Genomic DNA, 15,922 nt, shown 5'->3' with positions numbered 1-15,922 from the left:
TTGTGCATTAGAGTCTTTTCACAAATGTTATTATAGTAATTCTGACTCAACTAGAACATTCGGATTGACATTTTAAATATTTCATATTTATAGCCCCTTTACAAAGGGATTTAGCAATGTCCAAAAGGCATATAGGCACTTACACTTTGAACCAGCAGTCCCACCCAGGAGGACTCTTCCCTGAGGCTACCCATCTGTGGTAGACAGCATAATGGTGCCCCAGAGATGTCCATGTCTTAATCCCCATAACCTGTGAATATGGTACCCTACATGGCAAAAGGGACTTCACCATTGTGACTAAATTGAGGTTACCCTGGGTTAATTAGGTGGTTTCAAGGTAATGATCCAAGGGTCCTTAAAGTAGAAGAGAGATCAGAATAATGCAATGTTCTCCACCCACCATCGCTGGCTGTGAAGATGGAGGAAGGGGTACAGGAACCAAGGAAAGTCGGTGTCTCTAGAAGCTGGAAAAGGCAAGGAAGGGAGCTCCCCCTGGAGCCTCCACAAGGAACACAGCCCTGCTGATGCCTCGGTTTCAGACCAGTGTGACCTGTTTTAGACTTCTGACCTCCAGAACTATAAGATAATAAATCTGTGTTGCTGTAAGCCACTAAGTTTGTGGTACTTTGTCAGAGCAGCAACAGAAGACAAATACACCTTCCACCAGTATGAGACAGCACATGCATCAGGCCATCACTGTGGTTTTATATGTAAAAACTGAAGACTGGAAACAGCCTAAACATCCATCATTAGGAACCAGCTGAACAGATACAGTGGAAGGCTCTCCAGCTGTGAAAAAGAATAAGGAAACTCTCTATACTTAGCAGGACATAATTTCAAGTAGGAAAAAGCAAGATACAGAACACTATGTGTAGTATTTTCAAGTAGGAAGGAAAGAGAAATAAGAATACACATACATTCTTTTTTGTAAAGAGAAACACTATAAGGATAGGCCAGAAATAAAGTAATTAAAATAATTACTTAAGGGTTGTGGGATGAAAAAGCTAGGGAGAGAAGTAGTATGTCTCTGAGAATACATTATTTTAATATATCATTTTGATTTGGGGGCCAAGTAAATGTTTTACATACTCCAAATATAAAATTAACATCTTAATACAAATTAAAATAAAATGAAAATATTCCTACTTTTAATTTCAATAGTTTTCTGCCTATAGTTTACATTCTGAAACCATTCCTAGACTTAACTCTGCTCCTAATGGAATTCTATCCCCATGCAAAATACTCAAGATCAAGAAACTGTTTCCTGACAGAACTGTCAAAATCATAGCTTTCTGGTGGGTTAAGACTGACCTTTTCTGCTGATTTTGCTGTTTCTTAAATCATTACTGACATTATGGACCTGACTGACAGGCTAGAGGACATGGTACACGACTTACAGAGCAAATTAGAGAAAACCAATTTCACAGCGCTAGCAATAGCGCCATCTAGTGGCGAAACCTAAGGCTATGACTTCAAAATTGCAGTACAGATTCTTTTTGAAGTGTTGCACTGCACTCTTATACTGAATTATACTATATATGAGGGGAAAAGCAACTAGAAATGGTTGGTAGTAAGACCTTATCAACGCCTGTGTGAAACAGGTGTTACTCTTAGTACAAGATACTGATATACTGTATTCAAAAATGCATTTAGCTTGCACAAAATCTTTATTGAATCTTCAAGCAAAAAGAAATAATCTTGAAAAAATTTATCTTTAGTGTCAATTACAGACATGCCAAATCTATTGTCTTATTTTTTAAATCCATATTATAAAATGCAGCCAGTTTCAGTTTACACAAACAAACAAACGTCCAGGATGGTTTATAAGATTATTTCTGATTATCCGAGTTCCTGAGAGTGGACTGATGGAAACCATTTGCACATCCCAGCGGGGAGGGGTGGGGGTTGAATCACTGAATGAAATTCACCTTATTTCTTTTTCATCCTTTTTTCCAGTACTGGCCAATGAATGAAATTATTTCCTTGCTCAATTCTTATAAAAAAACAGGAGAAAAAGAAACATCTTTTCTTTTAAAATGACGATTTACATATTAAATTAAAGTGAGGCAATTAAGCAATTTGGAGTAGAAATAAATTTGCTTCTAAAATCTTAAAATAATTGTCATACAAGTACTAGTTGGATAATTGCTTCAATTGTGCCAGCACCCAAGTTGCTCTGAGACAAATCAGTTAGATTCAAAAGAAATTTGTTGAGCACCTTCTATGTGCCCTGCACAAGCCTGACTGGGGTATTGAGAGGACTAGTGGAGGTGCCTAAGACACAGGGAAGCTTCTTAAAAGTTCTCTGGAGAGTTTGCAATTAGTGGTATGAAGGGCAGAGCCATGGCTGCAGGAGGGCAAAAACAGACAGGTGTGCAAAAGCCTGGGAGGAAAACAGAAAGGATACTGATAAAAGAAGGAGGAAGAAAAGTTGTGGAAATTCACGGGCAACTCTTCCCTAAGCAAAAGCAGAGGATGCAGGTATTTTATCTTACGAGTACTGAGCCAGAAGTGAGGGCACCGCTCAGGAATTACCGTCTCTCCTGGCGTCTGCGATCACCTTTGCCGCGGACTTGCTCATCACGTGCACGACGTAGAGGGGGCAGTTCACGGCGCTGGCTATGGTGATGGCTCTCAGCGTGGCTTCCGCCTCCACTGCTTCTGGGCGGCACAGCTCGTGGCCCTCGGGACCTGTGATCCCCAGTGCCAGCATCTTCTTCACTCCCTAAACAGGCAACAGCAACATACACCCGTGTGAGAAAGGTTTACTAATGACAAACCTCATAATTCTGTTGTGAAATGAATACACTGTCAGGCTTTTATTTCAGGTCTGATAGGTAGAGGTGTGTGTGTGTGAACATGTGTGTATACACAGTGTATGTATTTGGTAAAAATAATTTAATGCCCTGATAGCATATGTTAATTTTTCATACACAGATTTCACAATAAAGTTATTTTGACTGAAACGGTGAAAAAGATAGGAGGTCTGTTCTAATCACATTCTTTGAAGAGCAGTGCCCACAATTAAGACTTATTATTGGTTCATAACAAACAAAGGAAGGCAGAAGATTCTAGTCCCCCATATTAGATCTTTGTTGAAGTGACTCATGGTATCACGTAGTTAGTTCTACTTTTTACTGATTCATACTCTTCACTGCCCTCTCCCCCAACCCACGGAATGATATTAGACCGGTTATTTCCCCTCTCCAAAAATGTTATTTCTTCCTTACAAAAAGGAAAGTCAAGACTCAGAGGGTCAGAATGACTTGCCGAGTGTCACCCAGCTGGGAAGTGGAGGAGTCCAGTTTAAACCCCAGTCTGTCCAGTTTACAGCTCATGCTGTCCTACTATGACCCCCACCCCCACCCCACCGTGGCCTCCTGGCCACGGGGCCTCCATCTCACTGACTGTAATGGGAACTGAGCCCAGGGAGAGAGAAAGATCAGCTAATACACAAGGTAAGAGACAGCTCTCTAAATCTTGCAGGGCTGTACCCTTTGGGCATTAATTATGGAGCTAACATGAGAGATAAATATTATCTAGGTTCCTCCAGAGCACCTTTTAATACCCAGTGTCTGAAAAGAGTGAGGCTTTAAGCAGCTACCTAATGTACTGCTTAAGTCATCAGACTATACTAATGTCTACACTTGGGCATTCTGAACCAGTAGCTCGAGCTACTTAAATTTAAATTAAAAAGGGGGGCTGCTGGGGACACACACACAAAATTGTGTTTTTAGAATAAATCTTGTTTGAGATCTAATAGCTAGTTTGAAAAAGGGAACTCCTCATTCAAAGGCACACAACCACCGAAAAAAAACAGAGCAGGGAAGCAGGTCATTTGAGTCAAACGTTTCCAAGCCATGGAAAATCAGTTTCTGAATTTCCATTCTTCCAATCCGTTACATGAATTTATCTACTTGGGGTCAATCATCTTCACCTTAAGTTATGGCCATTGTCACTTCTGCGGAAGCTCTGCAAGGCAACTGCTTACCTCTGCAATTAGGTCTCCATTTTCTGCGTGAACTTGAGCGATTGCGCCAATTTCCTTGCACCGAGAGAAGGCCGCGTACAGCTCCATATCTCTCACCATGTACAGATCTTTGTAGGCCATAAACATCTTGAAAGAGTTCACACCTTTATCTTGGGTAAGGATTTTCATTTCTTCTTTAACCTAAAAGGGCACAGGAACCACAACAAAATGTCACTCTTTAAAGACAGTATCAGCATTCTCCAAGATGTTGCACTCAGAAGAAAACTAAGTAAAATAGGGACATCAGTTGAAGTCCAGAAGAATGTCATTAAGGCCACGATCTTTCCCCTAGGTTAGACCTCAGATGAACTGCTGTTGCTACGATACTTTTAAATCATGAAAGAGTTAGTAGTTTCCCCCACCAAATACTTCATTTCTATACTGAGATAGGAAATTCTCAGCATCTCTCTCTAGAGGGGAAGAAATTATTCTAGAACGTGAAAACAAAGCCATTTGGCAGCAACAGAAGCAATCACGTCTCTAAAAGGAATCAAAGTTTTTGTGAAGTAAGGGTTTGGGCTCAAATCTGAAACCCACAGGAAGAGTCTGGAGACAGAGGAAGAAGAAGATGTAGACTGACCCACTGGCAGCTCCTGGGAAGTGAGAGACTTGGACCAGTCAGAATCCTCAGGAGCCGTCTGGGTTGCAACTAAAAGGTTCTGATAATAATTCCAATGTGTGGGTGACTGGAGGGTGCAGGGGTGGTTCCCCTACACCGCAAGGCAGTACTCCTGACACCAGCCAGGTGTCCTAAAATGCAACTCGAGTTTGACACTGTCTCCCAGGAGACTGCACCAGGTTCCACAGGTTAAGGGTTCAGTCCTGTGGGGCGTCCAGGTTGTCACCAAAATCAGTGGTTCCCACAACCCCTTTCTCAGGTTCCATTAATTTGCTAGGGCAGCTCATAGAACTCAGAGAAGCATTTTACTTCCTGGATTACTGGTTTATAAAAGGATATAATAAAGGATACAGACAAACATCCGGATGGAAGAGATGAGTCATAGGGTATGGAGAAAGGGCACGAAGTTTCAGTGCCCTTACTGAGAGCACCACCCTCCCCCAAATTTCCACTCAGTCACCATCCTGGATGCCCTCCAAATCCTACTCTTTTAGGTTTTTGTGGAGGCTTCATTACACAGCCATGGGCAATTGATCCAACCTCCAGCCCCTCTTCCCTCCCTGGAGGTCAGTTGGGTAGGACTGAAATTTTCAACCCTCTAATCACACAGTTGGCTCCTGGGTCAACCAGCTCCCATCCTTAGGGTCCAAAAGTCACCTCTTTAACATAATAAAAGACACCATTGTTGCTCTCATCACTCAGGAAATTCTGAGGGTTTTAGGAGCTCTGTGCCAGAAATGGGGACAAAGACCAAACATACATTTCTTATTATAATTCATAATATCACACCAGTGGTAAGGGCAAGTTAAGATGAAGACCAGCTTAGTAATTGCCCTTGAGGTCCAATTCTAGGTCTAAACAACGACTACCAACTTCAATGGAAAAGCCAGAGGATTTGACCAAATAAAAAACTGCTTGAATTTCTACATGTTAAATACACACACAAATTAAAAAAACATATAAATATAAAATAAAATATAAAACAAAAATATATAACAAAACATAAAATATATAACCAGCATAGGAGTATTGCTCTTAGTTATAAAACATGAATGAGTTATTGCTGTTTTATCTTGAAAAGAAAAACCCTAACATTCCAAGTAAAAATGTTACTTATAGTTCAGACAGTAAATACAAATGACTAATACACATGGGAAAAAATGTTAACCTTCCTGCTGATTAATAAGGGCAAAATAAAACAACGAGATTTCTCCTACTGAATCAGCAAAGTTTAAAAATGACACTATCACATGCTAAGTTACTCGCTTCCGTCACTATTTATTTCCTTATTAATTCTCCTTACTTTTCTCCATGGTGCCTTATCACCTGGCATGTAACATATTTACCTATTGATGGTTTGCCTGCCCAGTAGACTTTCAGCCCCATGGGAGCAGGGGATTTGTCCTAGAACGGTACCTGGTGCGTCGTGGCCCCTCAATAACTATTTGTTGAATGAATAAATGAATGAATGAATATATATAGGAAAAGGAACAGAAAAAAACATCAAAATGTTGAGAATGGTCATTACTGAAATGATGGAGTTAGTGCCAAGATAACGCTGGGTCACAACAGCAAGGGTAGAACTTGGTATACTGCGCCTCGTTTCTTTAAACTTCTCTGTAAGTTCAGATTTTCTACCGTGAGCCTATTATTTTTATCGTCAGAAAAAATGCTTCAAACATGGTTAGACTATTCACATGATGGGATTCCCAACGTGAATTCTGATCTGCGTTGCTCCGATGAAACACCTGTTGCTGCCTGAGTAGAAGATCCTTTCTGAAGGTGGCCTCATGAAACACCCCTGTCACCCACATCCTTACGCACGGTAAGTCCCACTAGCCTCCTCTCGGGCGAAGTAGGTTAAGCCTTGCTGTTTCGAAAGTGCGGGAGCTGAACCAGAACGTCAGCATCACCCGGGAGCTGGCTAGAGATGCAGAACCTCAAGCCCTGCCCCAGACGGTGTGCCCCCCAAATTCATATGTCGAAGTCCTAAACCCCAGTATGAAATGGGACCTTATTTGTGTAAAAAGTAATAATAAACAGAACCTCAAGCAAGTCGAGTCGGGAGACCAGCAGGGGGAGCTCTCACACCCTGCATCCACAGACCCGCCCAAGAGGAAGAAGAGACTCCTCTCCTTTCCTGGCAAGGACTGTCAGTAAGAAATCATGGACTCGGTTTACTACAGCCCTCCCAACTTCCCTTCCCCTCTACGCAAGCATTCTCCTTCCCTTGCTGTGTGGGAACTTGCACATGGCTCACCATGGTTGCAGACCCTGAACTGCAATTCTCTGCTGGTCCCGAATAAACCCATCTTTGCTGGAGAAATATTTGGCAGTCTATTTGTTTCAGGTCAATATTTGGAAACAGGGGCACTGCAGATGTAATTAATTAAGATGAGGTCATTAGCATGGACTAGAATTCAGTATGACTGGTGTCTTTATAAAAGGGGGAGATTTGGACACAGACATACACACAGGAGAACACCCCGTGAAGATGGAAGGAGAGATTAGGGTGATGCTTCCACAAATCAAGGAACACCAGAGGCTATCAGCAAACCACCAGCATCTGTGAGAGGCCTAACAGGTATTTCTCCTCCACTCTGTCAGCAGGAGCCAGCACCCTGACCTCAGATTTTTAGCTTCCAGAACTGTGAGATGACACATTTCTATTGTTTAAGCCCCACCCCCGAGTCTGTAGTTCTTTGTTACAGCAGCCCTAGCAAACAGATACACTTCCTGAACATAATCTGTATTTTAACAATACTCACCAGGCCATCATTTGCATATTAAAGTGTGAGAAACACTGGTAAGGGCAGTATCTTCACCTCTGCTCTTTTTATAGAATAAGCAAGGGAGGAAGGGAGGAAGGAAAGAAGGGAGAGAGAGAGGAAGGATGGGAGGGAGGGAAGAAGGCAGGCAGGAAGCCCCTAGAAGAGATCAGAGGCCTCATTTAGAATGACATTTTTGGAGAAAAGTTAACTTTTTCTGTGGACTATGAACCTTGCTATTACATTTGCTGAATTATCTGTTAAAGACTGATTACTTGTTTTATATTAACTTGGTGTCCAAAGCCCAATTTTTAGGGGGAAGCAGGGACACAAGTTACATGGTAAATTCCAATAAAGTCACTCCTGTGAGCCCTTTCTGGCAAAAAAAAAATTCTGAATTAGGTTCAATGTGGAAAAACATGTTATTTAAATCACAAGTAAAAATTTCTTCCAAAGTACACATATGTGTTTTCATGGGAAGAAATAAACATATTTAAACATCTCTCAAAACTCTCTTCTATCCGCATCATGTTATCATTTCTGCCGTGGCCTAAATACTCAGAGATCTGGAAGGCTGCCGAAGCTCTGTTCTGGAATGACTCGCCCAGGTGTTGCTCTCAGCAGAGCAGTGCTGGAAGCCCTCGGGGTTAGCACACAGCTGGGAGAAGGCCTTGAAAACATGCCTGGTCTGTCCCTTCTTGGTTTTTCTCCAGATATTAAAAATATTTCTAACTGAAGTTCTAATCGGTGGGAAAAGACTGCTTAAAAGTGTCTGGAGATGTTGAAGTTGAGAAGTTCAGTACTTTTAAAAATTACATTGAAAGGGGTGGAAACAGCTCAGTGGCAGAGTGCATGCTCAGCATGCACAAGGTCCTGGGTTCAATCCCCAGTGCGTCCATTAAAAAAAAATTTAATAAATAAACCTAATTACCTCACCCTCCCCCCCCCAAATTTTTTAATTACATTGAAAGTATTTACAACCCATGAATTAAATATTAAGAAAGGCTATTGTTAATGAGTAGAACCTACCATCTTTATATGCTTATTTATCTATTTTTTTTTAGTTTTCTAAATTGATAATACTTCACTGGATTCAAAATTCACACGGGACAAAAGGATATGCACCAGAAAGTCTTTCCTCCAATTCCGACTTTCAGGAAGCCATCAACATCACCAATTTCTTGTGTTTTGACATTGATTGTTTCTTGATCTTGCACAGAGCAAGGGCTAAGGGACTAAATGGAAGAAACTGGACCCCCCGGTGATTCACCTGTTCACTCCACCATGTCACCGCCACATGAAGGCTGTAGTCACAGCAGACTTTGGGATCCGCCCAGCCTCGCCAGGTCTCGAAGGCCTCGAGGAGGGAGTGGCCTTTGTGAGGAATGGCAAAGTCGATGATCATGGTGGTGCCTCCTGCCAGGGCAGCCTGGAATCACAAGAGGGTTTCAACAGGTTAGGCATCAGTTTTCTGGTTAAGTCATTTATCTCCTTGAATGATAACCATTTGTAAGTACTTGGGCACCACTTGGACTTGATGGGTCCGGGAAATTGCACCAAAATGCTGCCTGTCCAAAAGATCTAGAGAGACATGAACAGACTTTCCATCAATTAAAGTTTGATGTATTAGAAATGCTGGAATTGCTTCTGTAAAAAGAATGGCATGTCTCATGAAATAAAAAGGGCTCTGACCCAAAGGAAACAGTGAGGGCTGTAAAGGAAAACCAAAACAGAAAAATGGAGAAAATTCAAAAATGTTTCTTCTCAAGAAAACTATATTCATCATTGTAAACTTCATTTCATTAGAATCAGTCATGGTCAATTGTATCTCTACCTACCCTGTGTTCCACGCAGACTCCTGGGAGACAGATTCCCACGATTTCCCACCTCACCTTCATGCCCACAACCAACTGGTGACACTTTAATCTATTCTTGATTCTCAACTGTCCTAACCCATCTCCAATGCTCTGGTCTTGGAGTGTCAACCTTATCTAGATCTTTATGTCCCCAGTTTTGTTCCTACTTTGTTCAATACAAACCCCTTACTGCAACTACAAGGATGTTTCCAAGCACAAATGTGACCCCTTGGCTCCAAGACTTAAAACTGAATGCTTCTCACTGACTCTGGAATAGCGTTTAATCCTCTTCACATGGTCTACAAGGCCCTGCAAGATCTGCCTTGATCCTTCTATCTTCCTTGGCATATTACACTGTTATATTATGACTGAATTAAAAACTAAGTTATTAAATCAAATGTCTTTGACTAATTATTGAAATTGATTTTATTTAAACTAAGATTATGAGATGGTTAAGTATATTTTTAAAAAAAAATTTTTTTTTTTTGCAAGGGGGAGGTAATTAGGTTTATTTATTTATTTGTTTGTTTTTTCTTTTCCAATGGAGGTAACTGGGGATTGAACCCAGGACCTCCTGCATGCAAAGCGTGTGCTCTATCACTTGAGCTATACCCTCCCCCCGATTAAGTGTATTTTTAACTGCTATATTCAAACAATGTAGGTAAAGAAAAAACAAAGGCAGAGGTATATTAGTGCACTGGTTAAAGGCACCAACCAAAGAGGCGTATTGGTTCCAGGCACAACTCAGATTCGGCCCTTATCAGCTATGGTATTCTGAGCAATTCCTTAATTCCTTCCTTCCTTCCCTCCTCCCTCCCTTCCTCCCTCCCTCCCTTCCTTCTATCCTTCCTTCTCTTCTTCCTTCTCTCCTTCCTTCCATTTTAATTCGTTTGTTCATTCCTTCTTTGTACAGTATTGTTAACTCTACTCATTCTGTATTAAACTCCTAGAACATACACACAGAACATCTTACAACTGGAAGTCTGTGTCCTTTGATCAGCAACTCCCCCTTCCCCAGGCCCTGGCAACCACCATTCTACTCTTGGTTTCTTTGAGTTCAGTTTTTAGATTCCACATATAAGTGAGATTATATCATATTTGGGTTTCTCTGTCTGACTTTTTTCACTTAGCATCATGTCCTCAAGGTCCATCCATGTTCTCACCAATGGCAGGATTTCCCTCTTTCTGAATAATATTCCATTGTGTATATGCACCACATTTCCTTCATCCAGTCATTCATAGGTGGACACGTTACTCATTTTCATATCTTGACTAATGTGGATAATCCTGCAATGAACATGGGAGCGCAGACAGCAATTTCTTCACCTCTGTGTGCATTTGATTTCTTACCTGTAAACTCAGGACAGTAACGGAACCTAAACTATAGGGTGGTTAGGAGGATTAAACTGAGGTCATGTATATAAAGTGCTTAATACCATGTCTGACTCATAGTAAGTGCTTATAAGGTTCACCTCATAATGTGTGATGAGCTTTTGTATCACTGCTTTAGAATTAGGCATTTTCCCACTTTTCATAGGGAAGCTCATCTCACCACCAAAACGTGGTCATGTTACAACAAGGAAGGGAGTGCCACCAGCTTCTCCGCCAGGTCTGTGCCCCCACCCCCTCCCCTCACTGCCCCCCAGACACACCGAGGGCTCCCAGGTCCCCCCTGCTACACTAGCGCTATTCTCTCTCCTTGTTCTTGCTTATTTTTCCTAAAGTCACTTGCTCCAGTTCAACACTTTTTGCTCTCAAAAATCTCATTTTTTATACTGGATCGCTATCTTTAGATAACAGTTGCCTTATTCATGCTAAAACAGTACATATTTGCATCTCTTAAGAAATCCCTGTTGGTATAATGACAACACCAGAAAAAATTCCTCTGGCTCCATATTTTTATTTGAACGCAGATTAATCTTTCCACCTTCTTCCTTCTAAACCGTCTTCCTACGGATATCCCTTGAGGATGAAGGGTATTGTTCTAATAGAAAGTGCTGTTAATTTAAGTGTTAGAAGAAAGTCCTTTTTTTAGTGTCTACTGAACCAGAAAATCAAGCTTAAAGAGCAATTCTCTCCATATTAAAAGTTTATCGCATGCAGGATGTGGGGAAGCTAGATACTGCTGATGGAAATATAAATCAAGTGGTGCAGCCACTTGGGAAAATAGTTGGCAGTTCCTCCAAGAGTTACCATATGACTCAGCAATCCCCCTCCTGGGTGGACACCCAGGGGAAATGAAAACATGTCCACACAAAGACGTGTGCACAAATATCCAGAGCAGCATCTTCCATAATGATCAAGAAGCGGCAGCAACCCAAATGTCCATCTACGGATGAATGGATAAAAAAATGTGTTGCAGTCATACAATGGGATATCATTTGGCCAAAACAAGGAATGAAGTTCTGATACATGCTACAACTTGGATGAACCTTGAAAACATGACAAGAAGTGAAAGAAGCCAATCACAAAAAAATCACATATTATGTGGTCCCACTATATGAAAGGTCCAGAAGAGACAAATCCATGGAGACAGCAAGTGGAACAGTGGTTGTGGGGCTGGGGCGGGGTGGTGCTGGGGAAATTTGGGGTGATAGCTAAAGGGTATGGGGCTTTTTTTCGGGGATAGAAAAATATTCCAGAATTGATTGCAGGGATGGTTGCACAACTCTGGGAATATACTAAAAAACCATTGAGCTGTACATTTTAAATAGATGAATGGTACTGCATGTGAATTACATCTTAACATAATTATTACCAAAAAAGTCTACCACATATAAGCCATTACATGGAGTGAGTGGGGTGGAAGGACACACAAAAAATCAGACAAAGATTCTGCGCTTGAGGTGTTTATAGTCTAGGGGGAAGACAGAAAGGTGCACCAACGATTATACTCAGTAAAATACTCAGTGTAATAACAAGAAGCAAGTATATTTCCATAGTTAATATAGTATAGAAATTGCTAAAGGGAAGTAAAAATTGCTGTGCTCCCTAGAAGAGGTGCAGGGAGAAGACTCCTGGGAATTCAGAGGAGGGAAACAGATCAGAGGAGGCTGGGATTTGAATCAGCATTAGGACGTCCACGTGAAGTTGCTAAAGGATAATTACACCTAGCTTTCAGTACGTGCTTATTCTGTGCCAGGAACTATTCTGACATTCTAAGTGTTTTAACCCCCTCACCGGCTCTGCGGCAGGTAGTATTGTTACTTCCATTTTAGAGTCGAGGAAACTGAGAACAGCACCATTAAATAGCCCCCAAACCTCACAGCCAGCGAACAGCAAGGGTAGGGCTGGAACCAGGCCCTCAGGCTGCACGGCCTGTGCTTTCAGGGACAGCCAACAACAGGGGGAAGCGCAGAAAAAGGCCCGGGAGGAAGAATCAGCAGAAAAGTGGGAAAGAGCAGAATGTATATGCAGAACAGGAACAGACTCACAGAGAGAAGAAACTTGCGGTTACCAAAGGAGAGAAGGAAGGGGGAGGGACAAATTAGGGGTACAGGATGAAGAGATACAAACTACTAGGTATAAAATAGATAACCTAGAAGGATATGCTGTAGAGCACAGGAAATTATAGCCACTATCTTGCAATAACCTATAATGGAGTTAATTTGCAAAAATACTGAATCACTATGCTGTACACCTGAAACTAATGTAGTACTGTAAATCAACTACACTTCAGTTAAAACAGAAAAGATGACTTGGGACATGTGGAATGATGGTTCCCAGAGGAAGGCAGGGCAGTGGCTGTCTGCAGGGTGACAGGAGAGCGTGGGGTGACACAGAGGGTGGCAGACGAGGGGACGGAGGGTGGGCAGCAGATCTGGCGTTCAGAGGGGCATGATCTCTGTGCAGAGCGCCCTGAGTGTGAGGTGCTTGGGCACACGTCCACATTGGGTATTTGCAGATGGAGAGAAATGCAGCCCTGAGGCTAAAGAGTGCTCAAGGGCAGGAGAAAGACATGGCAGTCAGCTTGGAGAGGATGCCAGAGGGGTCCTGAGGTCACTGGAAATGACTACAGAGAGAGACGTAAGACTTGATAACACGAACCACAGTAACACATTCTGGAACATTCCAACATTCAGCAAGGAAACAAAACTACTGAGCCAGGATGGAACATTTACAGTGGCTGTTTCTGGGAGGCGTGCTTACAGGTCGTTTTAATTTTCCTCTAGTTAAATTTTATTTTTCAGTTATTGCTAAATTTTCTTTTCTTTTTAAAAAAATGTTTTATTTATTTATCTTATTATTGTATTTTTTAATTTTGGTGGGGTGAGTAGGAAGGGAGATAATTAAGTTTAGTTTTAGAGGAGGTCCCAAGGATTGAATACAGGATCTCATGCATGCTAAGCATGCGCTCTACCACTTGAGTTATACCTTCCCCTCCATTGCTAAATTTTCTATAACAAAGCGTAACCTTTATAAGAGGGAAAAAATAAAAATTTTACGTATTATATGACACAAATATATATACGTATGTATATATATACATATATATGATATAAATCAATGTATGCCATATAAATTAATAGATGGACTTTGATGGGCTTCTTATGAGACAGAAGATGTGATGGTCAAATGAGCACTTTTTTTTTTAAACTACAGCAAATTGAAATTCCTGGGACTACAATTTGAAAGCTCATGAATAAGGACGCATCACAAATGCTCCACCTCCCTGATGAACCAGGGGCAGGAAAGGAGCAGCCACCTGACTTTTTTGATTCTTCTAGTTCTGTTTCTCCTCCCTGCTCTTCCTCCTTCTCCTCGCCCTCAAAATGGGAACAAATCTAGCAAAACCGTAGTGCCTGGGAGAGGACAGCTGGGGCTAGAGTGGGTGGTGGATGAAAAAACGGAACCTGCCTTTTCCGAAATCATCGGGGTGTCGTTATCCATCCACTTGCCTCAGGGATCCTGGCTGCTACCCTGGGCCCTGGCGAACAGCGGCCAGACATGACCTGTGCCCCAGCCTCCTGTGAACCCTTCTTTCTCCTGCCTCTTCGGTTCTCTCTGGTCACCCAGGGTCCTTTGGCTGCCCAAGTTATCTCAAATCCCTGAATTTTATTCCAAGGTCTGAAACGTTCCCTTCTTTCCACTGGATCCAGGGAGCCCTGTGCCAGGGCTGCAGTTCTGCAATCCCAGTTAGAGCAGATCCCCCTCCTCCGGGTGTGAAGGAGACCAGCCCCTCCCAGGAAGTATCTGCCTCTTGAAGGAAGAGCTTGTTCAAATGCCCAGCCTGGGGCTAAGCATCTTATACACATTAGCTCATTGAATGAAGTCTTGCGACAGCCCTGAGAGGTAGAAATTGCTTTTCTTATTTTATACTTGAGGATACTGAGGCTCAGAGACTCAAATGACTGTCCAGGGGCACACAGCAGGTAAATTCTCATTGGTCACTTGGAGGAGAATACAACTTTAAGCAGGTCTTATATTCAGCCTATTCTGGGCCTCAGTCCCATGCAGGCCATTTCCGCTTATCCCATCTTCCATTTAGGGTGACTTGATTTCCAGCCTGTTGTCCCAGGTCCTCAGTGAATCACTACTTGGAGAAATGCATAGGTTGATAAAATGAATCAAGAACTTAAGAAACCCAAAGCCATACAAAACAAAACAAATCCCATCAAACTATGAATTGTAAATTCAGAAATGAAACACAATCTTATTAAGCTCACGTGATGTTCATCACTGCGACAACTGCCACTGAAATAACGTGACCTAAAAAGAGTTACAAGGAAGGGCCCTGTGTTAGTGCTTCTTCGCCTGCACACACCTATCATCCATGGGATAATTAACATGCAGCAAACCAGCTCATCAGAACATCACTTTCCTAGTTTACCCTGGATATTTTCAGCATCCACTGAACTGTTTTTAACATCGCATGCTTCTGGATTCACTTCACAAAATGTACACCAGGATCAACACTTGAAGAATGAAGAGAGGTTAAGGGAGGCAGAACCAGTAAAGGGTGAAAGGTTCTTTCACATTTTTATACCAAACCTAACTGCTTCCTTTGTGTTTACTGCTGATGGAGTTCACTCCACTTTTATTTGTCAGTTAGCCAAACAAAATGCATTTACCTTCTCTAATCTTGGCTCATAAATCAATCCTTTCAACTCCTAATTACCTTAGCTGTTCTCCCTTGAAAACCTTCCAATTTATCTAAAATCTTCTTTTGAGGGGAGGAGAGGATGTGCTGTCTCAGGTGCAAATGTGACAGAACATAAATCGGGATAAACTCTAACCAACAGTGGGGGTCATAATATCACATAACACAAGATTGTATTGAAGAATGTATTAGGTTGCAAATCGTCAGTGAAAGCACCTAAGGGGAGGGGAGGTTCTAACTCAGTGGTAGAATGCCTGCTTGGAATGCACAAGGTGCCAGGTTCAATCTCCAGGACCTCCATTAAATAAATTAAAAATAAATAAATAAATAAACCTAATTACCTCTCCCTAAAAAGAAAAAAATTAAAAAAAAAAAGAAATCATCCCAAGCATTTTCTTCCTTTTTATGGGGTCACGGAATTTTCATTTCTAAGCTCATCCTGGAAAAAGTGACTTTGTTTCACTAAAGTGTATCACAGGACCTGCTCAACCCAAACAAAACAAAAAGAAATCCAATGATACATTGGAGCCTTAGGGAGAAAAACACTTG

At 41.7% G+C, this 15,922-nt stretch overlaps 1 protein-coding gene across 2 annotated transcripts in view; it reads right to left on the bottom strand.

The window, feature by feature from the left end:
- DPYS (dihydropyrimidinase) overlaps positions 1 to 15,922 on the bottom strand; it is an 81,675-nt gene that overhangs the window by 57,252 nt on the left and 8,501 nt on the right. For both annotated transcript variants that reach the window (XM_032467764.1, XM_032467765.1), the window contains exons 2-4: positions 8,688 to 8,846; positions 3,992 to 4,171; positions 2,536 to 2,725 (exon numbers count right to left, since the gene is read on the bottom strand). In XM_032467764.1, coding sequence (XP_032323655.1) covers positions 2,536 to 2,725; positions 3,992 to 4,171; positions 8,688 to 8,846 — 529 coding nt within the window. The remainder of the gene's footprint in view (positions 1 to 2,535; positions 2,726 to 3,991; positions 4,172 to 8,687; positions 8,847 to 15,922) is intronic.

This window comes from Camelus ferus, chromosome 25, assembly GCF_009834535.1.
Source record: "Camelus ferus isolate YT-003-E chromosome 25, BCGSAC_Cfer_1.0, whole genome shotgun sequence".
Classification (NCBI taxonomy): domain Eukaryota; kingdom Metazoa; phylum Chordata; class Mammalia; order Artiodactyla; family Camelidae; genus Camelus; species Camelus ferus.
This window is presented reverse-complemented; position numbering and strand designations above follow the sequence as displayed.